The sequence below is a fragment of the Aquarana catesbeiana genome, linkage group LG09 (genome assembly GCF_042186555.1).
Source record: "Aquarana catesbeiana isolate 2022-GZ linkage group LG09, ASM4218655v1, whole genome shotgun sequence".
Taxonomy (NCBI): domain Eukaryota; kingdom Metazoa; phylum Chordata; class Amphibia; order Anura; family Ranidae; genus Aquarana; species Aquarana catesbeiana.
The window spans coordinates 39,666,457-39,694,064 of record NC_133332.1 but is presented as its reverse complement, the minus strand read 5'-3'; the positions used below and the strand labels follow the sequence as shown (position 1 = coordinate 39,694,064).

Genomic DNA, 27,608 nt, shown 5'->3' with positions numbered 1-27,608 from the left:
AACCTAGGGGGACATAGGGGGACAACTTACCTAAGGGGGACCCCCTTAGAAAAACACATTGTCCCAATGTTGAAGAGGACAAGGGCCTCTTTCCGATAATCCTGACCCAATGGTTGTGGGGGTCTGCAAACAGGAGCTTATCAGAATCTGGAAGCCCCCTTTAACCGCTTGCCAACCATATAGCTTACATATATGGCAGCAGGGCGGCTCTGCTGCGCAGGATCACGTACCTAGTATGTGATCCTGCACTTTTGGGTCTGGGGCACGCATGTGCACCACCGGCAGCACGCTCCTGCTGTGATTATACACAGGGGGAGCTGATCTGTGGGTTTAATATAAGACCTTAATAATTTCTCATAGGTGAAATTGGGTAGTCAGAGTTGTAAAGATTGGTCAAAGAAGATTTTGGGCAGATCAAGATTTCTTTTTTTTAACTATACTATTTTTTTAAAGGCAAAGTAATTTACAGACGAGCTGACCAGAATGAAGCTGAAGCTGAAGGTGATCCAAATGTGATGGAAGCCTTAAAAAAGGAAAATCATGTGGCCGATTCTGTCTGAATGGACTTCAGTTATGTGGTTTACTACGTTTTCATTTTGATTAAATAAAAATAAAATAATTATAAATCCAAAATTGCAGCGCCAAATCCTAAGTGCGATACAATGTAATAACACCATGTGCTGAAATTACCAACTTATAATCGCAAATACTGTAACTTATAATTCTATGTGCGCTAGTTCTGAGTTCAAGTGTCAGGAGCATGTAGCATTCCTGCTCTATCAGCAGCTGCTGGTCTCATTCCTGCATCCTGGTTTTGGCTGTGGCATTCTTCTTGTCTGTCTGTCCACCTGCAAGGTGATTGATGTAGCCAGTCTCTGGTTGGAGACCAAACCAGATTTAAGCCAGCCAATCCTGCAGTCACATGCTTGTGATATTGTGTTTAACAGTGCTACAAACCCCCTTTTTGTCTGCCCTGTCTGCTAGTTTGGATTCCCTTGTTGACAACTTTGGATCGGATATCAAATATGCTCGGAACGCTGCTTGCCTTTTGACTACAGACTTGATCCTGACTATTCTGAACCTTGCCTACCTTGTACCTGGACTGTCTTTGAACCACTCTGCCTGTCTGCCAACCACAAGTACCTGTTTGCTGTGCTCCATTTGTGCCTGCCCTGGCGTGGTGGCCAGGCACTATAGCATTGTGTATGAGTCCTGGGGCAACCGAGTACGGGTAGGTCTGCTTGCCTTATGGGAAAGGGGGCTGCTATAGGTGAAGAACACAGAAGCTAGCTATAGTGCCTGACCACCTGTGTGGTAAGCGTGACATCCAGGTTAAATAACAATTCAAAAATAATCTATTAGGTACAACAAATCCATTTCATGAAAAAGTTCAACGTGCAAGAGCATTGTGAGTCCTATCACTACTCGATATGTGGTCTCAATATGTCTCAATATGTAGTCTACCTATTAGAGTGCCCATGCGGGCTACAATATGTAGGAAGAACTACACATGCATTGAGGGATAGATTACAGGAATATATATATATTCAGAAAAGAATGTAAAGGACACAGTATGTCAGCTCACTTTCAGACTCATCATATTCTTGACCCTAGAGGTATTGTAGGGATATAGAATTGATATCCCCACTGAAGAGGATGCAATTAAACAAGAGAACTTTCAAAAAAAGAAATGCAGTGGGGTTATGATCTAAAATAATTTTCCCCCCACGGTTTAAATGTAGCTTGGGATATCAACTGTTTTATATATAACAGGTATTGCGGATACCCATCTATGGTTTTAACAGTGGTCTCGGAGGTGATACCCTCCTATGGTTTCTTCAATAGAAATTATGTTATTATAAGCAACATCTATTGGAGACCAATAATAAGTTATCGTCCACTTTATTTAGGGGATAGTTTTTTTATATATACATTTTTATTTACATACAAATATTGGATATATTTTTTTCGCTTGCTTAGAATAAGTGTTGTATACATAATATTGGAGACTAAAATATGTTCTCATTATAAAGATGAAAAGTATGTTGAATATAACTATATACATATTATCTATTTACTTTATGTAATATCTGGAATGTTTGTTTAGTTTATGATACTTTTAACATAAGGTTTATATGTTGTATTGGTTGCTTGTAGTGCTGACATATTTATTTTGTGAAGGATATGGATGTATATATATATAATATACATACATATATACACACAGTATCTGACGCTGGCAATTATGTATTTCTGAGCATCACACAATGTTATATTGTGTAGAACTCACATTTACAGTATATTCCAAAGTGAGTGTCACGTTATGTTATAGTATTTTTATGTAATGATACCTTGTATATATTTATATATTTCTTGTGTAACTTTGGGTAACAATAGTTAAATATTAGCTATAATTTTTAATTTCAAGCAATCTGTATCCAGACACTGCTTTAGTTCGGACTGTCAGTGCATTGGATAACGTCAGCATTGGTTCAATTAAGAATATTCTGATATATTATATGGTTTATACTGTATGTATATTGTATTTGGTTCATATGGTTATTAATTACCGATGAATTGATATGCAGGTCATATGAGAGATAGTGTTATTGTTTTCTGAATGTTAGTGGCTATATTTTTTATGCCAGAATTGTGTATGGATTTTCTTAATATTGGTTATCTCTCTGTATGGGGGTGTGCCCTTGTTGGGTTATGTCAGTGCAAGCAGCTCCTGATGATGTCCCATAGGACGAAATGTATTGGGAGGAGCTTTTTGCATTGACTGACCTTATACACTGCTGCCTCTGATCTGAGCAGCGTTGTTGTGTGAGAGTGTTTTTATGCCGGCTTTAAAATGTTTTGAGTGCTTGGTTTTAAATGTTTTAATAAAAACGGCACTATGAGGCCGCTTCCCTTCTTCTTCTTCATTTGATGAAGAGCTTAATCTCAATATTATGGTGTATTGATGGTCAGGCAATTTTATCCCATGATTGGGGAAATAGCAGCTAGTAGGAGAGCACAACCACCTGCATTGGAGATTACGATAATTGTTTTTACCAAAGCGATTATACCTCAGTCTATTGAGGTTCATGATCTGGTGAGTGTGTATTCTCCCTATTACAGGTAACAGGACTCACAATAAGAAGAACTCTTGCTTGATGGACATTTTTAATTTGTTGTACATGATACATTTTTAAAAATTAAAAAAATTATTTCAACTTAAACAAAGAACTAGTTCACATAGGGTTATGTATTATTTGTGATTATAAGCTTTACATATTTTTAGTAATTTCAACACCTGGTGTTTTTACATTGTAAAATGCTTATATCATAATTTGGAGCTGCAGTTTTGATTTTATCATTTTAACAGGGATTATCGGTCCCCATTGTAAGTAGCTTATATATGTTTAACTACTAGTGCTGACATATTGTTTAAAAATAAAATAATCACTGTTAAAAAATAAAAAAATAAAAATAATGTTTAAAAAAAGTGATGATGTTTGAAAGCTCAAGAATGTCAGCAGGAGCAACTGTCAATTATAATGAGCTTTCATTTATGCTGATGTGTTAAAAAAAACTAGGCAAAAGCTAGTTTGTCCTTTCTGTCTGTGATTAGCAAGAAAGAACGGATAAACTGCCCATAGAGCGGTAGACTTAGCTGGAACAGAAGCTTAACTTGGAACTATATATATTTAATACTGATCGTTCAAGAGGTAGCTCAGCTTTAGGTGGAAAATTAAAGTATATGTGAACCCTCATCTTGTAATACAACCCATTTAGTTTAAAATAGAAATGAAAGGCAAAACATTTGTGTATAAATATATAAAAACACTATCAATACCTTTTTTTATAAGTGATTACATACCCGTTGTTCTCAGCTGCATAAGGGACTCAGAGGGCTGGGTGAGGAGAAACAGCAGGCCACTGATCTTCCCAGTGACTTCTGTGTTGGGGAGTGTCTGCACAAGTCTGATCATTAGAGCATAGCAGGCTGAGTTCTCAGCACAACTAGAAAGCTGACAACACTGTGCTCTCATGCCTAGCATGGTCAGTTTTTAATAGGAACGCAGAGGGACTGGCAGGAACCCAGGTATTTCACCCAAAGGAAGCAATACAAACAGAACAGGATACATTTTTATACAAGTACATGGTACAACAGGCACATATCAGGGATATGAAATTTTGGGTTTACATATTCTTTAATATCTGCTAAGGCTTGGCTAAAAAGTTTTTTTTTATGTGTCCTTGTCCTATTGAGAAGGTTCCCTTTCACTTCCTGTCCAAATTTACAACAGGAAGTGAGTTTTAGGGTGTGCTCAGATTGGGATTGGTTTAAATGAACCGTGCTTGGGTCCACTTGTTCTCCCTCCCTAAGCAAGTGATTCCGGGCACACTTACATCATCAATATGTGACCGATTCTGGTGTGTGAATGAAATGTCTCTGCCGTAACATACTGTTGAGGCAGAGATCTGTGCCTATTTTCTGTGCAGTTCAACAGCCTTGAATTGATGCCGTGCCACAGCTCACTACCTGTTCCCATACAGTGGAGTTGATTTACTAAAACTGGAGAGTGCAAAATCTGGTGCAGCTCTGCAGAGAAACCAATCAGCTTCCAGGTTTTTTGTCAAGTTAGAAACGAATTGGCTACCATGCACAGCTTCACCAGACTTTGTAGTGTCCAGTTTTAGTAAATCAACCCCATAGAGTAATTTTGTAGAACTTTTGAGTGTAACCACTATTCATAAAACAAGTATGATGTCTCACATAGCAAGTATTTCACATCATAAGTATGTTTATTAAAATAAAACTGGAATATGTGTAATGACAAGTACAACTGCTGAGATGGCACCCCAAATGTACCAAACTTGTTGTACTATCTGTTTGCCATTTTTGGTCTAACAAAAAATACATATAACTGGATGTTGCTGACAATATTCAATACCAAAAAACATGTTGGCCCTTATACAGTATGGGCATAGTATATGGTAATGGGCAGTTTGTTGTTAAACGAAGTCTCATTTCATTATTTTATTACAGTGTATTGTCCCCCAGGGGACAAAGTAGATGTATCTAGCTATGTGGTTGGTCAGGATGTCCCCTTCCCCCATGGCCACCAAACTAAGCAGGTAGCAAGAAGATGGCTGCATTGTTACCTGGCGCTTGTCCTCAGCTTCAAGCATTTTTCCATAGTTGTATACACCAAAAGGCCTTCTGTGGCTCCAGGATGTCATGTATAGTGTGATCAAGTTGTTACCATCTGGGAGAGATGATGATTGGAAAAGAAAAATTTAGAATGAGAATAAGCATTTTTTTTCACTTGTGCAATATCTTGTGACCACATCTTTAGAGAGACAACTAGAACAAGGAAAGCAGTACCTGGGGGAGCAACATGTGGCAATATGTATCTGTCCACTGGCCACGAATGTGGTGCTCAGAATCATCTCCTATTTATTTGGGGCTGGCCATTCTACTGTAGTCACAATAGCCAATGACACTACCTCTGTAATTGTGAAAAAAATTTTCCTTCTACATCAGAGCACCCTCTGAAAATGAATTCCAGGTCATCATTTAAGGCTTATGAGACCTGTGGGGTTTCCCACAATGTGCAGGGGCTATAGATGGGACTGATTTGGGGATTTTAGCTCCACTAATTAGCCCTGTCATCCTGCTAGCGGTGGTAGACTACCATCTTTGCTTTTGGGATATCAGTGTGGGTTGGCCCGGCAAAGTTCATAAAGCAAGAGTTTTTGGCAATTCATCTTTATTCAGGAGAGGTCAAAGAGGTGCTCTCTTCTGCAATATGACAGAGAGGTTTGCTGAAGTCGATGTGCTGTTGGTGAATTTGAAGAATGTGGTGTATTCACTACTGCCATGGTTGATAAAACCATACACTGAAAACAGAGAAACAACCCCTGCTCAGATCACCTTCAACAAACGACTCAGTAGGACAGGAGAAGGAGTGTTGGGTGGGCATTTGGCCATCTGAAGGGAAGATGGCAGTGCATATTGAAGAGGTATTATTTTCAAATTGACAGCATCAACACCATCATCACAGCTTCCTGTGTTAGGCACACAGGCCGAATATTGGCGGAAATCAGCCATGACAGTAGAAACCAGACGACTTTCGGCCTGTGTGTACAGCTGCCTGTCCGACAGAAGCCGATTTCACAACAAGCTTCTGTCGAACGAACATGCTGGAAAATCTGATCAGCGTGTTCTGGCAGAGGGACAATCCCCCTGCCAGAACACATTTGCACAGAGGGGGAGATCGCTGCACTAACAGCACTGACATTGCTTGTGTTGGTACAGCGACCTGTCAGGTTTGAAAGAAAAAAAACGTATAGTTTTGTGAAGTTAACATTGAGGAATTTGATGATGATGATGAAGTAGATCTTCATGAAGAGTAGGAAGCATGTGATTATATTCCTCTTGAAGATCACACCATGTCAAACCTGTCTAGAGGTGCCTTGTATTCTTTCTTTTTTTTCTGATCTGTACAAATGTTGGGTGGAGATGTTTTTCATATGTTCCCTGTGGCTGTGGAATTGTACCGGCAGTGGTGACACCAAACCTTCGCACTTGCCCTATCGATTTGTACAATTTGCAATGTGGATATTTGAAGCAAAGTAGGCTACAAGCATAAGACTATTTTTACACAGGCAGCAAATGTTAAGGAAAGTTTTTGCAGCTTTATGTGACAAAAAGTTTGCAAGTCCTTCACTAGAACCTGACCAGCTACCCACCTTTCATTAGCAAAACATTTTTGTTACAGGTATATACCAACATCCAAAGGATACATCTCCTTGCTAGCTAAGATTTGTGTGACCATGGACAGAGGGGATGTCCTGACCAACCACATTGCTAGTCTTTTTCAGCATACCAAAAGAATGGACAAAGTGAGCCTGGGTTTTAAATAAAGAAATGTGACTTTCCTTAAAGCGCTTCAAAAGTAAAAAAAAAAAGTACCTTACAGAACACATCCACTCTCGTTCACATATGCAATGTAGAATTCTAACAGTTCACATATATAGTAAAACATATAGAGGACACATAAGTGTAATTTTGCCTATTCTCTATGGGATAAACAATGCAGCCTCTAGGATGGGCCTAGTAAACAATCAAAGATGATGTCTCACCCAATGTGTATTTAACATTATAAGTAGATTGTTAAACATACTGAACAACCTCTGTGAAAAGAGACAGGCCTCTTTCACACGGGGCAGATCAGTCATGATCCGCCCCGTGAACACACGCTGGCTCAGCGGGGATCGCTCCGCCGATCCCCGCTGAGCAGGAAGATGACAGGTGCATCGCTGCACGCTGTGCAGCGACGGACCTGTCAGAGCGCCGCTCTCCCCTATGGGGGATCGGATGATGACGGTCCGTAGTGTCCGTCGTCATCCGATCCGATCCGAAAACGGAGGGAAAAGTAGGTTTTTCCTCCGTTACACTTTTCGGATCGGAGCGGGGTCGGATGTCAGCGGACATGTCACCGCTGACATCCGACGCTCCATAGGGATGACTGTATGTCCGTTTTTCATCCGAAAACGGATGGATGAAAAACGGACATACGGATCATCCGTGTGAAAGAGGCCTCAGACTTGTCTAAATGTATTGCATTTTTGTAACATCTGTATTACTATTGCATGCTTATCGCAACGTGAACATTACAGATTGCGATTCTGCCACCAATAAACTGTATATTACATTTTTCTCAGAACGGTGTGGTCCTTGTTTATTTTACAGTCAAAACACATTCACAGTATAATCTTGTACTTCCTTCAGTCAAATGTGATATAACTAAAGGCAATTTTTTATGTTTGTTGGATCGTGATAAAGTAATGAAGAATTGTCAATGGTAACATTTTAACAGGAATAGTTACTAGTGGGATTGCTTGCTCCTGTGACAAGCGGGAAGGTCACTCAGATTGGATCAACAAGTGATCGTCCTACTTTCTGTTGAAATTTCAGCAGTGTTAATTTCGAAGTGGTCACATTTCGATTTAGTTTTAGTCATATTCTTTTGACTAAAATGCCATTTTAGTTTTAGTCATATTTTAGTTATCTGAATTGTTTTAGTTTTAGTCGTATTTTAGTCAACTAAAATCTAATGGGTTTAGTTAAATTGTAATTTATTATTTAGGTATTTCTCTAGAATTGCCAAACTCATTATATACTCCTGGAGTAAAAATCGAATAACATGTTTATTATTTATGGCATTAAGGTTTGAACGTGCACTACAGACACAGATTTAGCCGTTGTGATATATAACATCTTTATAAATAAAACCACGTTTCATAAGCAAACAAAAATATTGCTTTTTGGCAAACAGTGCAACTTTAAAGTATAAAAAACAAAACAAACAAAAAAAAACTAAACTCATACACATGTTACCTGAATATATTACCAACAATAAATATTAAGAAAAAAAATAAAGAAAGCCTTTTTCTTATTTTTTTTTCTTTCAGCAGCTTAGTAGATGCCCTCTACATATTATTATGTGGTAGTGCAGTGTTCATTTTGACATACAATTTCAATATAGTTTTAGTTATAGTCTTGTGACTAAAATACCGTTTTAGTTGTATTTTATTTAGCTGAACTGTTTTAGTTTTAGTCATATTTTAGTTGAACAAAATAGTGTTAATTTAGTCAACAAAATATTTTAGTCGATGAAATTAACTCTGGATTTTACGACAGGAAGCCTAGGGAAATAGCCATTATAAGAAAACATATAGCAAAAAAGGTTAAATTGGGAAATGTAAAAAAACTTTCTTTAGATATATAAAGCCATTACATCCACTGCAGTGGTAAAAAGTATAAACAACCCAGATAAATATTAAGAACAATAGTTTAAAATACTATGTTGCTGTTAGTGTCCGTATTAAAGAGGTTCTAAAAGCAGATTTTTTTTTTTTTACCTTAATGCATTCTATGCATAAAGATAAAAAACCTTCTGAGTGCAGTTCCCTCCCCCCTAGCCCCCCAATACTTATCTGAGCCCCATCTCAATCTTGCGAGTGTCTCTTTCTGTATTAATTTACACAGCAGCAGGAGCCATTGGCTCCTGCTGTTATCATTTACAGCCAGTGAGGTGAGAACAGGGGGAGGGGCTGAGCCATGCTCTGTGTGTGAATGGACAATGTCTATTGGGGGCACTTGGCAGGGAGGGAGGGGCCTGTAAATCTGACATGGAGCCCAAAAAGTAGAGGATCAGGGTTGCTCTGAACCAAACCATTGCACAAAGCAGGTCAGTATAACATGTTTTTTTTTTTTTTTAATCACAACCCTTACAATTACGTTATTTTGCTCTTTTGATCTGTTTTGGCCACCACTATTATTGGAACTAAAATCAAAGGAGATAGTGAAATGCCAGCAGAACAGCAGTAGAGGGGCAATCATCAGTCATGAGGACACCATTGTATAAAATATTTGTTTTATCATTTGCATAAACATCCTGTTTGTCTCTCCGTTGTTTAAAAGAATACACATGTGGTTCTATTCACAAACCAACTGAATCACAAGTTCGTGTAATCGCAGAACTCAATTAGTAACAATAGGCAGACCTGGAGACCTGAGAAAAAGGGTATATCCCTTGAAATGTGTTGCGCAGGTCTGCCCATTATATGACTGATATTATATGACTGATATTATATGACTGATAAGCTACTGGTCTTTGACACTTTAGCGCTGACACTGTGTATTCATGTTCTCCTCTCTGCACCCAATGGTTAAGGCCCCTTTTACACCATTGGACCGATCAGGTCCGCCTGTCCGTTTTTCGGGTGGGCCCAATTGGACCACCCATTATCCTCTATGGGGAGGCGGATGTCAGCAGACATGTGTGTCCGCTGACACCTGCCTGGCATTCAATCCGACAAAATCCGCTGAAAACAGGCGTATGGTGATACGTTTGCCATCTGTCCAGCGGATCGAATGACAATCGGATGGAAACTGACATGCAGTCAGTTTCCATCTGACCACTCCATAGAGGAGAGTGGGTTCCGTCCTTGTCCGCTTTGCGGAGCGGACATGGACCTGTCATCTGCCTGCTCAGCGGGGATCAGCAAAGAGACCCCTCGCTGAGCAGGTGGATTCCGTTTGGATGGATTTGCCCCGTGTGAAAGGGACCTAAGGGGATTAGGAAACTGCATATCACACATAATGATCTTTGCAAATGGTTGTTATAATCATAGGCGTGCGCAGCCTATTGCATTAGGGTGTGCACCCGAAAGCTCAAGCACACATACATACATATATACTGTCAAAAGTATTGGGACACCTGCCTTTACACGCACATGAACTTTAATGCCGTCTTATTCCGTAGGGTTCAATATTGAGTTGTCCTACCCTTTGCAGCTATAAAAGTATCAACTCTTCTGGGAAGGCTGTCCACAAGGTTTAGGAGTGTGTCTATGGGAATGTTTGACCATTCTTCCAGAAGCGCATTTGTGAGGTCAGGTACTGATGTTGGACAAGAAGGCCTGGCTCGCAGTCTCCACTCGAATTCATCCCAAAGGTGTTCTATCGGGTTGAGGTCAGGACTCTTTGCAGGTCAGTCAAGTTCCTCCACCCCAAATGCGCTCATCCATGTCTTTATGTACCTTGCTTTGTGTACTGGTCCAAATCATTTGGGGGAGGGGGGATTATGGTGTGGGGTTGTTTTTCAGGGGTTGGGCTTGGCCCCTTAGTTCCAGAAAAGGGAACTCTTAAGGCGTCAGCATACCAAGACATTTTGGACAATTTCATGCTCTCAACTTTGAGGGAACAGTTTGGGGATGGCCCCTTTCAACATGACTGCACACCAGTGCACAAAGCAAGGTCCATAAAGACATGGACTTAGCAGGGGTGGTGGGAAATTAACTTCAAGTGCAAAAAATTCACATTATAACTGTAACTAAAACATATACAATTAAGTGTAACACTCTAAAAAAATCAAAAATCCAAAGTGCTATAATGGTGTGAACCTCCCAACTAAAAAGTTGTTGCACTTGAAGGTAATTTGTATTGCAATTATCTGTAGAGGGGTTTCCACCATCCCTGCTAAGGCAGCACTGATTGGCAGTGTTGATGGGCACTAATTGGTAGCACCGATGTGCACTGATAGGCAGCACTTATTGGCACTAATGGGCACTGATTGGCACTGATAGGTGGCACTGATGGGCACTGATATGCATCACTGATGGGCTCTTATTGGTAGCACTTATGGGCACTGATAGGCTCTGATTCGCAGCACTGATTGGCAGCACTGATGGACACTGATAGGCAGCACTGACTGGAAGCACTTATGGGCACTGATAGGCAGCACTGATGGGCACTGACTGGCAGCACTGATGGGCACTGACTGGCAGCACTGATGGGCACTGGTAGGTGGCACTGATAGGCAGCACTGATGGGCACTAATTGTCAGCACTGATTGGCACTGATAGGCAGCACTGATGGGCACTAATATGCAGCACTGATGGGCACTGATATGCAGCACTGATGTGCACTGATTGGCAGCACTGATGGGCAGCACTTATGGGCACTGATAGGCAGCACCGATGGGCACTGATATGCAGCACTGATAGGCAGCATTGGTTGGCACTGATAGGCAGCACTGGTTGGCACTGATAGGCAGCACTGGTTGGCACTGATAGGCAGAATTAGTTGGCACTGATAAGCAGCACTGGCACAGATAGGCAGTACTGGTTGGCACTGATAGGCAGCATTGGTTGACACTGATAAGCAGCACTGGCACTGATAGGCAGCATTGGTTGGCACTGATAGGCAGCACTGGTTTGCACTGATAGGCAGCACTGGTTTGCAATGGTTGGCACTGATAGGCAGAATTGGTTGGCACTGATAAGCAGCACTGGCACGGATAGGCAGTACTGGTTGGCACTGATAGGCAGCATTGGTTGGCACTGATTGGCATTTGTTAGCACTGATTGGCAGCATTGGTTGGCACTGATTGGCAGCACTGATGGGTACTGACTGGCAGCACTGATGGGCACTAATTGTCAGCACTGATTGGAACTGATAGGCAGCACTGATGGGCACTGATATGCAGCACTGATGGGCAGCACTTATGGGCACTGATAGGCAGCACTGATAGGCAGCATTGGTTGGCACTGATTGACAGCATTGATTGGCACTGATTTACAGCATTGGTTGGCACTGATAGGCAGCATTGGTTGGCACTGATAGGCAGCACTGGTTTGCACTGATAGGCAGCACTGGTTGGCACTGATAGGCAGAATTGGTTGGCACTGATAAGCAGCACTGGCACAGATAGGCAGTACTGGTTGGCATTGATAGGCAACATTGGTTGGCACTGATAGGCAACACTGGCACTGATAGGCAGCATTGGTTGTCACTGATAGGCGGCACTGGTTTGCACTGATAGGCAGCACTGGTTTACAATGGTTGGCACTGATAGGCAGAATTGGTTGGCACTGATAAGCAGCACTGGCACAGATAGGCATTACTGGTTGGCACTGATAGGCAGCATTGGTTTGCACTGATTGGCAGCATTGGTTGGCACTGATAGACAGCATTAGTTGGCACTGATTGGCAGCATTGGCTTGCACTGATTGGCAGCATTGGTTGGCACTGATTGGCAGCATTGGGTGGCACAGATAGGAGAGAGGGGGAGTTTCATATTCACAAGATGGTGAGAATTGCCAGAGCTGTTCAGTGTATGAAACTGTCAGATAATGACACTGCATGCAGGGAGAGACACCAGCTGTTAAAAGTCAACGGTGATGTTGGTGGTGGGCGGGACTGAACAGTTACCAAACACCAGCCAATAGGATGGGTCTGGGCGGGCGGCTACATTTCTCTGGCTCCGCCCCCTCTCTGAAGCAGCCCAATCATTGGCTGGTGTTGGCGCTTGATCCCGCCCACCCCCGACATCGCGGCTGAGCTGTGATGACTTACAACTCAGCCTCGATGTCGGGAGTGGGCGGGACCAAGCGCTATAAACACCAGCCAATGTTTGAGCTGCTTCAGAGAGGGGGCGGGGCCACATAAATGTAGCGGCCCGCCCAGAAACCATCCCATTGGCTGGTGTTTGATGGCCGTTCTGTCCCGCCCACCCCGACATCACCCCGACATTTTGACAGCTGGTGTCTCTCCCTGAATGCAGTGTCATTATCTGACAGTTTCATACACTGAACAGCTCTGGCAATTCTCACGCTCTGCTGCCTGTGAAACTGTTTCACAGGCAGCGCGGGCCACACACTCTCTTGGATGCAGCATTTTGGGGCAAATCTCTGGACACAGCAGGGGGTGATTAGGGTGTGCCCAGGCACACCCGGCACACCCCGTGCGCACGCCTATGGTTATAATACTATTACTCTGAGGGCTTGGCAGTTCTGTGTCCTCCGTAATGATATCATATGAAGGAGAGGTGGCCAAGAACCCGATGGTCACTCTGAAATGTTTTCTGAGATTCTGCGTGGAGATGGGACAAAGTTCCAGAAGGAGAACCATCACTGCAGCTCTCTACCGATCTGGGCTCTATGGCAGAGTGGCTAGACGGAAACCTCTCCTCCCTGCAAAAAGCTCACTTGGAGTTTTCAAAAAAGCACCTGACGGACTCTTAAGCTAAATTTACACAATACAATTTTCTGTCGATTTTTTCCTTCACATTTACCAAAACCATATAATATGAGGCCAAATCTTAAGAGTTTCAATTTGTATGCAATCAGGCAGGCCCTTGCACTACATGGTTTTGGTAAAGCTAAAGGAAATTTGACAACAAAAAGTTGTATAGTGTGTATGGGGTCTTATGCCCTGTACACACGGTCGGATTTTTTGACGGAAAATGTGCGATTGGAGCTTGTTGTCGGAAATTCCGACCGTGTGTAGGGTCCATCGGAATTTCCGACACACAAAGTTTGAGAGCAGGCTATAAAATTTCCCGACAACAAAATCCGCTTGCGTCAATTCCGACCGTGTGTGGACAATTCCGACGCATGTGCCACGCATGCTCAGAATAAATTCCGAGACGGAACTGCTCGATCTGGTAAAATTAGCGTTCGTAATGGATATAGCACTTTCGTCATGCTGCAATGTTTTAAAGTGTTTAATGCAGCGCACTCTCTTCTTCTTTATAATGCTAGAAGAATGAAGTTGTTTTGCTGCTCATATTCACACAGAGTTCTCACAAACTTCTTACTTTATTATTTATCGTGATTTCATGAATATAATATTTTTATTTGTCACATCTCCCGAAAAGAATTACATTTTTTGATGTTTTTAGATTTTTTTTTTGTTTTTATTTTTTGAAATCCTGATCTCCTGTTATTTTTTGTAGATTTTTTTTAACTCCAGAATAGTTTTGGGTGTGTTTTGTGTGTCAAGTTACCACAACACAATTATTATCTTGTATTATTTAATCTCAAGGAGGTTGCTTGGTGTTGGTGTGTCTTGTTAATTTCACATTGTAATTTTGAAATGTACCTGCCTCCTCACAAACATACTGTCCTTTTTTAAGGAAACACACATAGGAGAGTATATTAAAACAAACCAAAAATGTATTAAGGGGTCATAACCAAAGAAAGAGGGAGGCAACGCTGGAGAGACAGCAGAAATTGGCGAAGCCTTTGGCCCCCAGGGCACACATCAATTATTTTGCTGCAAAATTGGTGGCCTGAGGAGTCCATATATAAGGGAGTACAATCTGGTCCAGAAGTCCAAGAGATCATGAACAGCAGCAGATGACATACATGTCCCCAGGCTGTGGTCATACGAGAGCCTGCATCTTTTGTCAGACCAGACTGAACCCAGGCCATCACTTTCTTGTCTTCCTTTCACTCTTCCTTTCAGGCTGTGTCTGTGGTGGTGGAGGTGTGGCAGGAGGAGGAGGATGTTGTAACTCACACAGGTGGGTATTGGGTGTGATTTCGCCCCTCACCCCCTTAGTTAATGTTTTATAAAGGATTTCCTCACACATGAGGCGTTGGCCCTCCTGCATGTCCTGCAGTTTGGTGGCAGCCATACAGGCAAAGGCCTCTTCATGAGTGATGGTGGCTCTGAGGGACGCAGAAGCCTCCTGAATCAGCCTGAGTTCTGAATCCTCCACGTTACTCTCCTTCCTGGGTCTTTTGTTTGGAAGGTGGAGGGGAGGAACCTGCGATTCTGTGAGGCTCCCACTGGGCCCGGCCTCCTCCTGGCTGCCACTTACCCTGGACACCTCCTGGCTGCCAAATTCCACAGCCTCCTCCTGGCTGAGGTCTTACTGTGTATGAAAAAGGGACATAGTTTTAGTTTTTTCTTCATCAATCACACACAATTTTCACCTCAATTTTCACCTCATGACTGTTGCAAATTGAATGTTAACAAATATAAAAGACTATCATTCTGAGCCCAGCATTTTTCATTCTTGTCCCAATTATTTTTGCCCACTACTGTCTATTGATATGTAAAGCACTTTATTAAACCAGCAATTAGTGATCAATAATAACATCTAGTAAACATCATTTATTTATTGACCAGAAATCTGTAGAACAATGCTGTACCTGGCTCCTCTACTTCTTCCTGGCTGGAAGTCCCAGGTTGGACATTGGAAGCCTCAGCTGCGGTGGAAGATAAGGTGAAAGGAAGAGTGGAAGGAAGGGTTGAGAGGGATTCCCTGACTTCAGTGTGGTCTGACAGAAATCGCAGTCTCTCATAGTACCACAGCCTGGGGACATAAACGTCATCTACTGCAGCTCCGGATCTCTGGGAATCCTTGACCTTCTTGCGTTCCCTAAGATAAGTGCTCCTCAGGCCACCAATTTTGACTTTTAAATATGGGATGGTTGCCGTGGGGACCATCGGCTTCACCAACTGCAGCAGTTTCTCCAGCGCTGCCTGCCTCTTTTGTTTATGATTATAATGCGGGTGTTTCACCTGCCACAGACAGGGCAGCTCCCTGTATTTTTCTATGAACAGGGGGAGGAAGTTGTGGTCATTGAAGCCATCCATTTTATCTGCAATACACAAGACAAACCTTAATGTCAGACTAAAGTCTCCTAATCTTGTCCCAATATAGGCCTCAATCTATAAGCAGTATAGGCCCAAGTTTAAATGTTACCTTCGTTATCACGATCGGCGCTTCCGATACTCCTTCCTCCGCTCACAGATCGTACGTACGACCAGTGGTGTATTTAGGTTTTGTGCTGCCCTAGGCCTGATTAAAATCGCGCACCCCTAAATTTAAATACCTGTCATCTGTAAACCACACCCCTTCCTCTTAAAGTGGTAGTAAACCCTGTACTACCACTTTTACCTACAGGTAAGCCTATAGTAAGGCTTACCTGTAGGTACTGTGAATATCTCCTAAACTTGCACCGTTTAGGAGATAGTCAGAGTGCATGCAGCTGATGACACCATCGGCGCATGCGCTCTGCAGGTCCGGCTTACAGTGCTGGACCTTCAGAGCCTGTACCAGAAATGGCGGCTCCCGCACGCATGAGCGGGAGTGACGTCATCGCACCCCTGGCCACTCATGTAGCCGGAGACTGCGAACCTGTAATGAAGACCAGAAAAAGATGTCAGCCATTTCAGAGGTGACATCACAGTACGGTAGGGCGTCAGTCTAGGGTAAGTTTCTCATAATGTGCTAGCAAAAAACATATTTCTCCATTTACATGAAGGTCAGGTTAATAAAACTCAGCACAGGGTTCTTCTTCACAGTGTAAGGGGGAACTCCGTCTACCCCGATGTAAAGCAGAACTCTGACAATTCTGATGTAAAAGGGACTGCTGCAGACTCTGGTGTAAAGGGAAATTCTGATGTAAGGGGGTGTCTGATAACCACAGCCCTTTCTTTACACAAGAGTCCACAGAGCTCCCTCTTACATCACAGCCCACAGAGACTGTGGGCATGGCACAAGGGATGGTCAGACTGTGGGCATGGCACAAGGGAGGGTCAGAGTCTGCGGGCACAAAGGGACGGTCAGAGACTGTGGGCATGGGACAAGGGATGGTCAGATACTGCGGGTGGGGCACAAGGGATGGTCAGAGACTGCGGGCATGGCACAAGGGATGGAGCCTGCGGGCATGGCACAAGGGACGGTCAGAGACTGCGGGCATGGCACAAGGGATGGTCAGAGACTGCGGGCATGGCACAAGGGACGGTCAGAGACTGCGGGCATGGCACAAGGGACGGTCAGAGACTGCGGGCATGGCTCAAGGGACAATCAGAGACTGCGGGCATGGCACAAGGGATGGGCAGAAACTGCGGGCATGGCACAAGGGATGGTCAGAGACTGCGGGCATGGCACAAGGGACGGTCAGAGACTGCAGGCATGGCACAAGAGATGGTCAGAGACTGCGGGCATGGCACAAGGGACGGTCAGCGACTGCGGGCATGCCACAAGGGGCGGTCAGAGTCTGCGGGCATGGCACAAGGGACAGGCAGAAACTGCGGGCATGGCACAAGGGATGATCAGAGTCTGCGGGCATGGCACAAGGGGCGGTCAGAGTCTGCGGGCATGGCACAAGGGACAGTCAGAGACTGCGGCATTGAAGCATATAATAATAGTGCTGTGCTGTTGAATATCGGCCAGTGTATAGTATGTGACAAAAACTTCTATAAAAAGTGCAAGAGCAGTGCTAAAAAATATGCATCAATACCTACAAGTAAATATAAATGTAAAGGTATTCCTGCAGTAAGCTTGATATGTGCAAACAGTCTAAAACTGAAGGTGGGTCAGCGTATAATAGTGACAAACATAATAATCATGTGCAAACACAGCAAGTAAAAATGGATGGAATACAAAGTATAGATTAAATAAAGTGCAAAAAAATCAGATGTCCCATATAGCACTCAGAGTGCCTGAGCGGATAAACCATATTGCAATCAAAAAAACAAAATATGAGTCCATAAATCAATCAACAGTTGATGGATGGGTGGTGGATCCCTTCACCATAAAAAATAGTGAATAAATAGCTGGTGCCTGGCCAATCCAATGTGATAACACCTCAGTGTGCACATTATTTACTTGTATGTATTGATGCAAGCTGTCCTAGCCTGTCACCTCTGTGCTGTGCTTGTGAGCCTCACCTGGTGCCATCTGTGTTGATGCTGACAGTTTTCTTCGTGACCACTCCACTCAGCTTCTTCCTCTCCTCCAGTAGATCTCCCCCCCCCGACCTCCGCACAGACAGCCAGAAACTCCGCCTCCCGCCGCCCCCTGACTGGTACAGCGCCTCCAGCATCCTTGTCTGCCGGGACTTCCAGCTCATACAGGCCCCTCCTCCGCCGCTGCTAGTGACATTATGCCGCCTCTGGATTGGTGCAGGACCCGACCCACTGGCGGAGCTGCTCCTTCTGCCTGCCCTGATGGAGGTCGTGCTGCATTGATCTGCAGTTCGGCAGCGCAGTGTGAGGGGGGTGCTTTTTTCGCCGCCCCCCCACAAAGTGCCGCCCTAGGCCTGGGCCTTGTCGGCCTAGGCCATAATACAGCGCTGCGTACGACGCACGCGTGTTACGCTTTATATACACTGCGCATGCGTGAAACTCTGCCCGCCCCTGGCGTTCTTTCTAGTCTATTCCCCGCCCCTTCTCGTTTGGCGTAGTGGGGGAGAGCACATGGCGGAGAGACAGCAGGTGCATGGTAATAGCAGCAATGAGGAGGAGGAGGAAAGGCCAGAGCCAGAAACATCACGACCCCGGAGGAGAAGATTTAAGGCATCAAATATGGCCTTTGTAGAGATGGTGGAGATGGTGGACATATTGAAGAGGGCCGACTATGATGGGAAGTATGGACCTTACCCCAACCCCAATGTGAGAAAGGCCAAGATCATGGCGAAAGTTGTGAAGAGTCTGCATAGGAATTTTGGGGTACAGCGATCCAAGGATCAACTGAGGAAGCGGTGGTCGAACCTCAAAAATCAGGGAGCATGATCAGTGTACAAGGATCAGGAGAGTGCTGCAAGTACTATAAGTAGTGTACTGTAAGTAGTTGTGCTGTGTTCCTATGTTTTATTTTTATTACGTTCGTGCTGCTCCATGTGCTTTTCTTTACTGTTGTACAGTTTAAAATGGCAACTTTCATGTTCATAGACACATTATTCGTTCGTAGGAAACATTGTTCGTTCAGCCAATAAAACACCATGTTTTGTCCAGATGCAATTCAATACATTTTTTCTGGCCTACTTCTCTTAAAATAATTTTGTTGTCTAGATGGGTTTGTAACTAGAATGAAATGCAAACTAGATTCTGTGTATGGAGAGGACACTCCAGCTGGACGCTGGAGCACTAGTGTGGGAAACCAGAACACCCTTTTTATTAGGGGGCCCACACAGGTGCTCCAGTGTATAATATAGGGGTGTCTCTATCTGTGAAGCTTATACAAAACAGGTAAGTATTCAAGCTTGAGAAAGGACAAAAATATTTCTGCATCTTGCAACTCTGCCAAAATAGACAATTGTACCCCACTTCCAAGCAATGTTTCATATTCCTATTTCTGCCATCAAATATCTGTGTGCTAAGTATACCTATTTTTTTTACATAGGAGAGAAAAGACTCGGAGGACACCACTCATCAGAGGAGACCACGGACCCCCCACTTCAGGAAGAAGGGGAAATCCCCCAAACCCAAGCAGAGGAGGAGTAAGACGTTGTGGAAATTGTCACCACAACAGGTGAGTGTCTGTGACCACAGCTTCAGGTAAGAGATGGATGCCTGCATATTTATAATACATGGTGTGGTTTTTTTTATATTTTAGGTGATCATGATGTTGTGGAAGAGGAATGTCATTTCACCAGTGAAAGTGCCCAGGTCCTTATCGGGGAGATAATGGGGTGTAATTGGAATTTGGAAAACATCAAGCAAAACATCAATGATGTTCAAAACAAAATGAAGGACATTATTGATGTTTTAGGGAGAATTTAAAACACCCAGAAATCCCTAACTTATTTCTGCTTTTTATTGATATTTTTCTGACAATTTTTTGACATATTATAGAAAAGAGAAAAGCCAAATTTTGAAGATGCACACAGTGTGTCAACATGTGCTATGTGCCATCACGGGAGATCAATGTACGCGTTTTGTGGGTGCAACCCCTTCCTCAATAATAAAGTAGCTGAGAGGAAGGGGTTGCACCCACAAAACACGTCCATTGATCCCCCATGATGGCAGCTAGCACATGTTGACATTAGGCAATTAGTGTGCATCTTGGCTTTTCCAGTGGTGACAACGCCCCATCTGCTGAACACAATATCAAACACAGTTTATAAATACTCATGTCTTATATTGCCTTCACTTTCTATAACTTACTTTGTAATGCCCCGTACACACGGTCGGATTTTCCGACCGAAAATGTGTGATAGGACCTTGTTGTCGGAAATTCCGACCGTGTGTGGGCTCCATCACACATTTTCCATCGGATTTTCCGACACACAAAGTTTGAGAGCAGGGTATAAAATTTTCCGACAACAAAATCCGTTGTCAGAAATTCCGATAGTGTGTACACAAATCCGACACACAAAGTGCCACGCATGCTCAGAATAAATAAAGAGATGAAAGCTATTGGCCACTGCCCCGTTTATAGTCCCGACGTACGTGTTTTACGTCACCGCGTTCAGAACGATCAGATTTTCCGACAACTTTGTGTGACCGTGTGTATGCAAGACAAGTTTGAGCCAACATCCTTCGGAAAAAATCCTAGGATTTTGTTGTCGGAATGTCCGAACAAAGTCCGACCGTGTGTACGGGGCATAAGTTCCAGACTTGTGTATTTTTTATGGTTTTAAACATGCCTGTTTTACCTTAAAAGGCAATTTCTACTTATTAATGTGACCTAAAAAATTGTTATACAACAAACTTTTTTGCTTGTTCAAAAAACCTTTTAGAAACGCACACGTGATTGTGCTTTGATTAAAAAGATTGATAATCAACAATGTGGCTACTTCTTTCAATGCTCAAAAGCATTTTTTTGTTGTAAAGTTGGTGTTTTCAGTGACAATGGGGGTTATTTACTAAAGGCAAATCCACTTTTCACTACAAGTGCAGTTTCAGTGCAGTCTCAAGTGCACTTGTAGTGCAAAGTGTATTTTCCTTTAGTAAATAACACCCAACAGTGCTTTCTAATTTTACACAATCACGCCATTTTCAGGACTCCCCAAATTTCGGACATGGTCAGCTAAAAGAAAGCCAAGCAGTAAATCAAAGCAAATATTTGTTCAGTTTAAAATATATTTTTATTTAAAAATGTCTCAGACGTTGTCTGGCATATCGATGGCCCCCCTACCCACAAAGTATTCCATGTATCTTAGACGGACCTGACGGGCACTCTGGGGGAGCAAGCCAGGACGGCCAGTTTCAAACGCCGTCAGGGTTGGTTCATTCTGAATTCCGGCCTCATAGTTCACAGAAATTATCCTAAAAAAGTTGTGGAGAACACAGCAAGCCAGGATGATGTGATTGAGTTTATATTCCGCCATGTGTATCGGTGTAAGAAATAAGCGGAACCGGCTGGCCATTATTCCAAACATGTTCTCCACCACTCTTCTGGCTCTGACCAGCCGGTAATTAAAAACCCTCTGGTCCAGGGTGAGGGTCCTCATAGGGAATGGCCGCATAAGATGGTCCCCCAGCACAAACGCTTCATCCGCAATGAAGACGAATGGGAGTCCTTCCGCATTGTCTTCTGGAGGTGGCAAGCCCAAGCTGCCATTCTGGAGACGCCTGTAGAACTCTGTGTGGGCGATGACTCCACCATCTGACATCCGACCATTCTTCCCCATGTCCACATACTCATAAGGAACTCGTAAGTAGCCGAAACCACCGCCAACATCACAAAAAACATTGAACCCCTTGTAGTTGTAATAGTATGACCCCAAGTTGGGGGCTGGGACAATGTGGATGTGTTTCCCATTAATTGCCCCGACGCAGTTGGGAAAGTCCCACTGCTGGGCAAAGTGGGAGGCCACAGTCTGCCATTCCTGTGGGTTGGAAGGAAACTGTGGAGTCAAACAAGAAAAAAAAATAATCATTTTGCACATAAACATTGAAAGCAGATTAGACACAAACATTCTTGGCCAACATCAGTATAACATTTATTTTAGAGAGTATTTAAAGATAAAGGTCCACCTATCAGATTCCTCTCCCCCTATCATGGGCCATTTTAAACATTTTAGGGGGGGGTGTTTTGACCAGGTAACCCTCTCCACTTCATTGAGAGATGAATGCCTAAATAATGTGTATTACTTTGGCCAGCCCCACCTTACTTACACTATTGTCAGCCGACTGGACAGGTAAGAAGTGTCATAATACAAAGATATAAATACACACTGTACACATTTTAGCACATTTTTACATTCTGCTATTACCTATCAAGATACTAATAGGATACAAAAACTTTAAACAGTACCATTTGAAAGTATTGAGGCAGGCCCTTGCACTACATGCTTTGGGGAATTCATCCATAAATGTGACCACAAAAGAGGTGGGTATAGTGTGTATGGGTTTGGAAAAGTCAGCAGATAGAGTATTGGTATCAGCTGAGTTAGCAGTTGGGGGAAGGGAGGGTTCCAAATGATTTAGGGACCCAAAAACAAAACCTCTGGCACTCTGCCTGAATTTAAAGCACAAATCACATTTTTACACATTTTAGGGGGTATTTAGGGTAAAGCACTACTATAGAGCTGACAAAATACATTGTTAAGTGACTAGACGAGGTGGATATAGGCCCAGGAGAGCATAAGTGAAGGATAAGTGAGAGGTAAGTGAAGGCAAATATGTATGAAGGATAAAAAAAAATAAAAATTTAAACCAGCATGCATGAGGACAAAGGGGACATTCACAGCATATTACAATCATGGTAATTAGGGAATGAGGAAAGAAATACAATATATTATCAAACATTAAATACAATAAAATGTGATGTTAAAGGATAAAAATCTTACCTTAATATAGTCCTTCTGCAGGACCTGGATGATGGCAGAACAGGTCTATGGGATAATGATCCCCAGAGCCTGGGGGGAGATGCCTGTCGAGAACTTGAGGTCCTGCAGGCTTCTCCCTGTCGCCAAGTACCACAGGGTGGCGACTAGCCTCTTCTCCAGAGTGATGGCTTGCCTCATGCAGGTATCCTGCCTGCTGATATAAGGGGTCAGCAAAGCCAACAAACGGTGAAAAACGGGGTCCGTCATCCTGAGAAAGTTCCTGAAATCGTCAGGATTATTCTCACGGATCTCACGGAGCAAAGGCATGTGACAGAATTGGTCCATGAACTCCTCCTCGCCCTGTTCATGGACTGGACTTGTGTCAAAGTAAGAACCCCAACAGCAAGCCCCCACACAGCATGAACTCTACGAGGAGTACGTATACGCAACATGGCTAGAAAAAGGTTGGCTGGTCAGAACGAAGTAACAGAACGCACTGAAGAACAGCAAGGCCTGTGAAGAGCGACCTGAAAATCAGTAACGAACGGACAAGAACACAATGACAAATCAATGGGAACTCGCTGCACGCACTGAATAACAGATACAAACCCACAAGCACAAACTGAACAGCAGAAATGCGATCTGAAAACCACGAGTCTGAAAAAGCACAAATCATCTCTCACCAAACTTTTACTAACACGAGATTAGCAAAAGGAGCCCAAAGGGTACCGCGCTTGGTATTGAACTGCCCTTTTATAGTCTCGTCGTACGTGGTGTACGTGACCGCGTTCTCGGCGTTTGGAAATTCCAACAACTTTGTGTGACCGTGTGTATGCAACACAAGTTTGAGCCAACATCCGTCTGAAAAAATCCATGGATTTTGTTGTCAGAATGTCCGATCAATGTCCGACTGTGTGTACAGGGCATAACTTGTTTTTAACATTCTGTTTTTAAAATCAATTTAATTTCTGAACGAAAACCACACACACCACCCCAAAATTCCTTTAACCAAGAAGTTCCCTATTATCTCCAAATCTTCCCATCACTGTAGTTGAAAATAAACGTAGACCTGACCCCACTAACAATTGGAAAATCGAACAAACACTCCTAAAACGACACTTTTTTAAAGGAAGACATTGTTTTTTAAATAAAAAATGTGATCTCTGAATCTGATATCCACCAAACTCACCCCCCAACAGTACGCAGAGCATACATCCTCCAATAGCATACACAGCATATCTCTCCTCTAATAGTCCACCCAATACATCTCCTCCAACAGTACACAAAGTATATCTCTTCTGTCTGCCACTCCCAGAGTGAACCAGACACCCTGATCCCTAACCATATAGATGGTTATTTACATTCACCACTGCATAGAGATAGCTAAGAATAAATTGCCCCCATCCTAAACTCTACATACCAACCAAAGTATACACCAAATTTTCTTCTAAGGCCATTAACCGATTAATCAATCAATAAAAACAACAATCGGCCAACCAATCGACCATGAACACAATCGTCAGTTGCAGCCCTAATTCATAAATATCAAGATCATTCAGTGTGACTTAGGCTCCGTTTCCACTAATGCAATTTGCCATGCGACTTTGGACACAAAGTCGCATTACAAGTCGCAGCCCATTGATTTCAATAGCACCAGTCCCAAATCTGCAACGACTATGAAAGGGTACCTGCACCACTCTGATGTGACTCTGGATGCGACTCAGACCCAGAGTGTAAATTTGGATCAAAGTCACATTCAAAGCCACACCAAAGTCGCACCGCACAGTCACACTCTAATTCATGCGACTTTGGAGTTGCACCAGTGGAAACATAGCTCTATGCCCACCGGACGATTGGCCTAATCTCATTCAAAGGGTCAACTGAACTTGCTTTTTTGGCAGAGAGGCACATATCCTTTTCCACTGCCTCCAAGATTCCAAATGGAACCCTCATTCTTCACACTTACAATTTCATTTCTTATATACATTATTCAAAATCAGTGTCAAAGTATTAGTATAGACAAAAGGTAAAAAAAGGAAAGTTCTGAGAAGTTTTTTAGTCTGGGTATTCAGACGGGAGACAGGTGAAGACCAGCTCTGTCTTCCATACAAGAAATAACGTTCACCCAAACGTTAAACTTGCTTACACAAGGGGGCACCATCTGACATGGCTAAGTTTACCTCACTTATATGCTTAACATAAGTGATTAAAACCTTTTATCTAAATATGAATCAACCCATGCGGTTAATTCTATAACCCATGAAATCAATAAGGAATGATAAGGGTGCTAGAATACAAAGATCTAATTTATTTATACGGAAAATACAAATACAGTGTTGCCAGACAACAAAGATAGTTAATGCAAAAAGAAGATATTGTTACAATTGACATACTCATGGTATTAAGACAAACCCTGAGATAGAAAAAGTTAGAGAGAAGAGAAGAGACATATAGATAATACAGATACATTACCCAGACAGCCCTTATGTTACCATGTTTCATCTAGAGATCGTGAGCCGAAGAAAGCTAGCATCTCTAGGATTTGGTTTTTCTGTTCCCTCTCTACCCATCCCTGCCAATCAAAACCCTGGACCACCTCATTGGTTCAGAAGTGGTATTGAATCCTGATTGGCTGAAAGTTCAATTCCAGTTGGCCATCATGCTTAAACATTAGACTCTCCTTGTATTTAAAGTCTATCTATACAAAAATGTATTTGTTATATTTAATACATATTATCAAAAGTTAAAAACAGGTTTCACAATATCCATATCTGGCTTTACAAAGACAATGAAAAAAAAACACTTAGATACCACTCGACATGTTTCGCTTTTTATGAGCTTCATCAGGAGTTCTGGTAAATATGTGGTATACTAGGAATGAGAAACACAAAGTAAATATCACATATTATGAAAATTATAAAAATTATAAATAAAATCACACAGATAGAGTAGTTAATACATACATAAATAACAAAATTCAATCAGAGAGTCTTATGATGATATTAAGATCATAACAAATTAATCAATGAGAAATGAGCGAGACGTGAAGCGGCTGTTTTCACTTTGCAATAAGGCTTTAATAGCCTTCAGCAATCTACATTTGATTCAATATAAGGTAATTTTATGTCTGACCTCTGGATATTCAATCCTGAGTGCTCTGCAGACCATTTTTGTAATTATATTTTTTATTTTTATTTCTATCTTTATTTAATTTCCAGCAAGGATATATTTATACTTAGCCCCTCTGTGACCAACAATGTGGGAGGCCCAGGCAGAGGAGACCTATCCAATTTTGTGAATGCCATTCATCGCGTTCATTAAACTACAACAATTGTTTTACCCTTATGTATTATTTGGCTTGGTAAGATAGTCTTCATCATGATTATTTATTGATTAATTGTTTCTTTTTGCTGTGTTGAATTTATTTCATTTCTCATTGATTAATTGGTTATGATCTTAATACCTTCATAAGTTAGATAAAAAATCAACCAAGCGCTGTAATGGACACATAGTAATATATATGACTTAGATGAATAAAACTGAATAAGTGAATGGATGTAAAATACAAATATAAATAAGTGAATATCTGGATTGAAGGTTAAAATTAAACTGCTATCAATCAAACAGAGATCAGAATCCCATATAATTAAAAGATGTATAAAGATACAATTGATGCGCTCTAATGCACCGTTCAAACAAGGTGAGAAAAAAAATCATACTAAAATGTGATAAGATGTATGTGAACATACTGGTATAATTATAAGAAAAAATTGTGAGCAGATACACTGTGAGTATAAAATAAAAAGTTTTGCAAATCCACTAAAAATTGCTGAGTACAAAATACTCCAAATAAAAATACCACAAGAATAAAAATCAATAAATATATAAAATTGTGTGCAAATATACTGAAAAAATGCACACAGAGATTGTGCAAAAAAAAAAAAAAAAAGAATAAGTGCAAAACTCTCCAAAATAAGTGTTAATAGCATGTGAGTGCGTGTACAAATTCCTAAATACTTGATAGAAATACTTAATGGAAAAAAATCCCTGTGACAAACACTATAACTCCATAATGATAATGAATTGCATAAATAAATACATTAATAAGGGTGCCGGTGATGTATATATAAAGTGCCGATTAAATGCTCATAAACATGGATAATTTAGTTCATAAGATGAGATTGATGGCTAACACAACAGTTCATTCCTCAATTTAATTCCTGCAATGTTTATATATTCACAAGAATGAAAGTTTCCACCACAGCCGCAAATGGTAAATTCTCAGTGCCAGATGATTATGAAAGAGAAACAAAGAAACAGAATCATTGCGCAATGTAACCAAACAAAGTGCACAAGCAAAGATAGCACAGTTATAAACTCACGTGGGCCCGATTATGTTAAGGCATGCAGATAAGCAGATCTCAGTTGCCGCCCTTGAAGAGGCTTGTCAGACAAGCCGCTGCTGCTTGATACAATGTAATACAACACAGCCAACGTCCTAGACAGTGCTGTCTTTGCTTGTGGACTTTGGTTACATTGCGCAATGATTCTTTGTTTCTCTTTCATAATCATCTGGCACTGAGAATTTACCATTTGCGGATGTGGTGGAAACTTCCATTCTTGTGAATATATAAACATTGCAGGAATTAAATTGAGGAATGAACTGCTGTGTTAGCCATCAATCTCATCTTATGAACCAAATTATCCAAGTTTATGAGCATTTAATCGGCACTTTATATATACATCAC

General features: G+C 42.1%; 1 protein-coding gene and 1 long non-coding RNA gene across 5 annotated transcripts in view; one reads left to right on the top strand and one right to left on the bottom strand.

Annotated features, from left to right (window-relative positions):
- The window catches only part of LOC141107530 (uncharacterized), an 87,333-nt gene extending 79,612 nt beyond the window's left edge, over positions 1-7,721 (top strand). For all 4 annotated transcript variants that reach the window (XM_073598329.1, XM_073598326.1, XM_073598325.1 and 1 more), the window contains one exon: positions 454-7,721. In XM_073598329.1, coding sequence (XP_073454430.1) covers positions 454-560 — 107 coding nt within the window. In that variant the 3' untranslated portion in view covers positions 561-7,721. The remainder of the gene's footprint in view (positions 1-453) is intronic.
- LOC141107532 (uncharacterized) overlaps positions 1-27,373 on the bottom strand; it is a 45,814-nt gene extending 18,441 nt beyond the window's left edge. The window contains exons 1-3 of the long non-coding RNA XR_012235923.1: positions 27,243-27,373; positions 25,672-25,731; positions 5,155-5,258 (exon numbers count right to left, since the gene is read on the bottom strand). This is a non-coding gene — a long non-coding RNA (uncharacterized lncRNA). The remainder of the gene's footprint in view (positions 1-5,154; positions 5,259-25,671; positions 25,732-27,242) is intronic.
- Between the last annotated feature and the right edge of the window lie 235 nt (positions 27,374-27,608).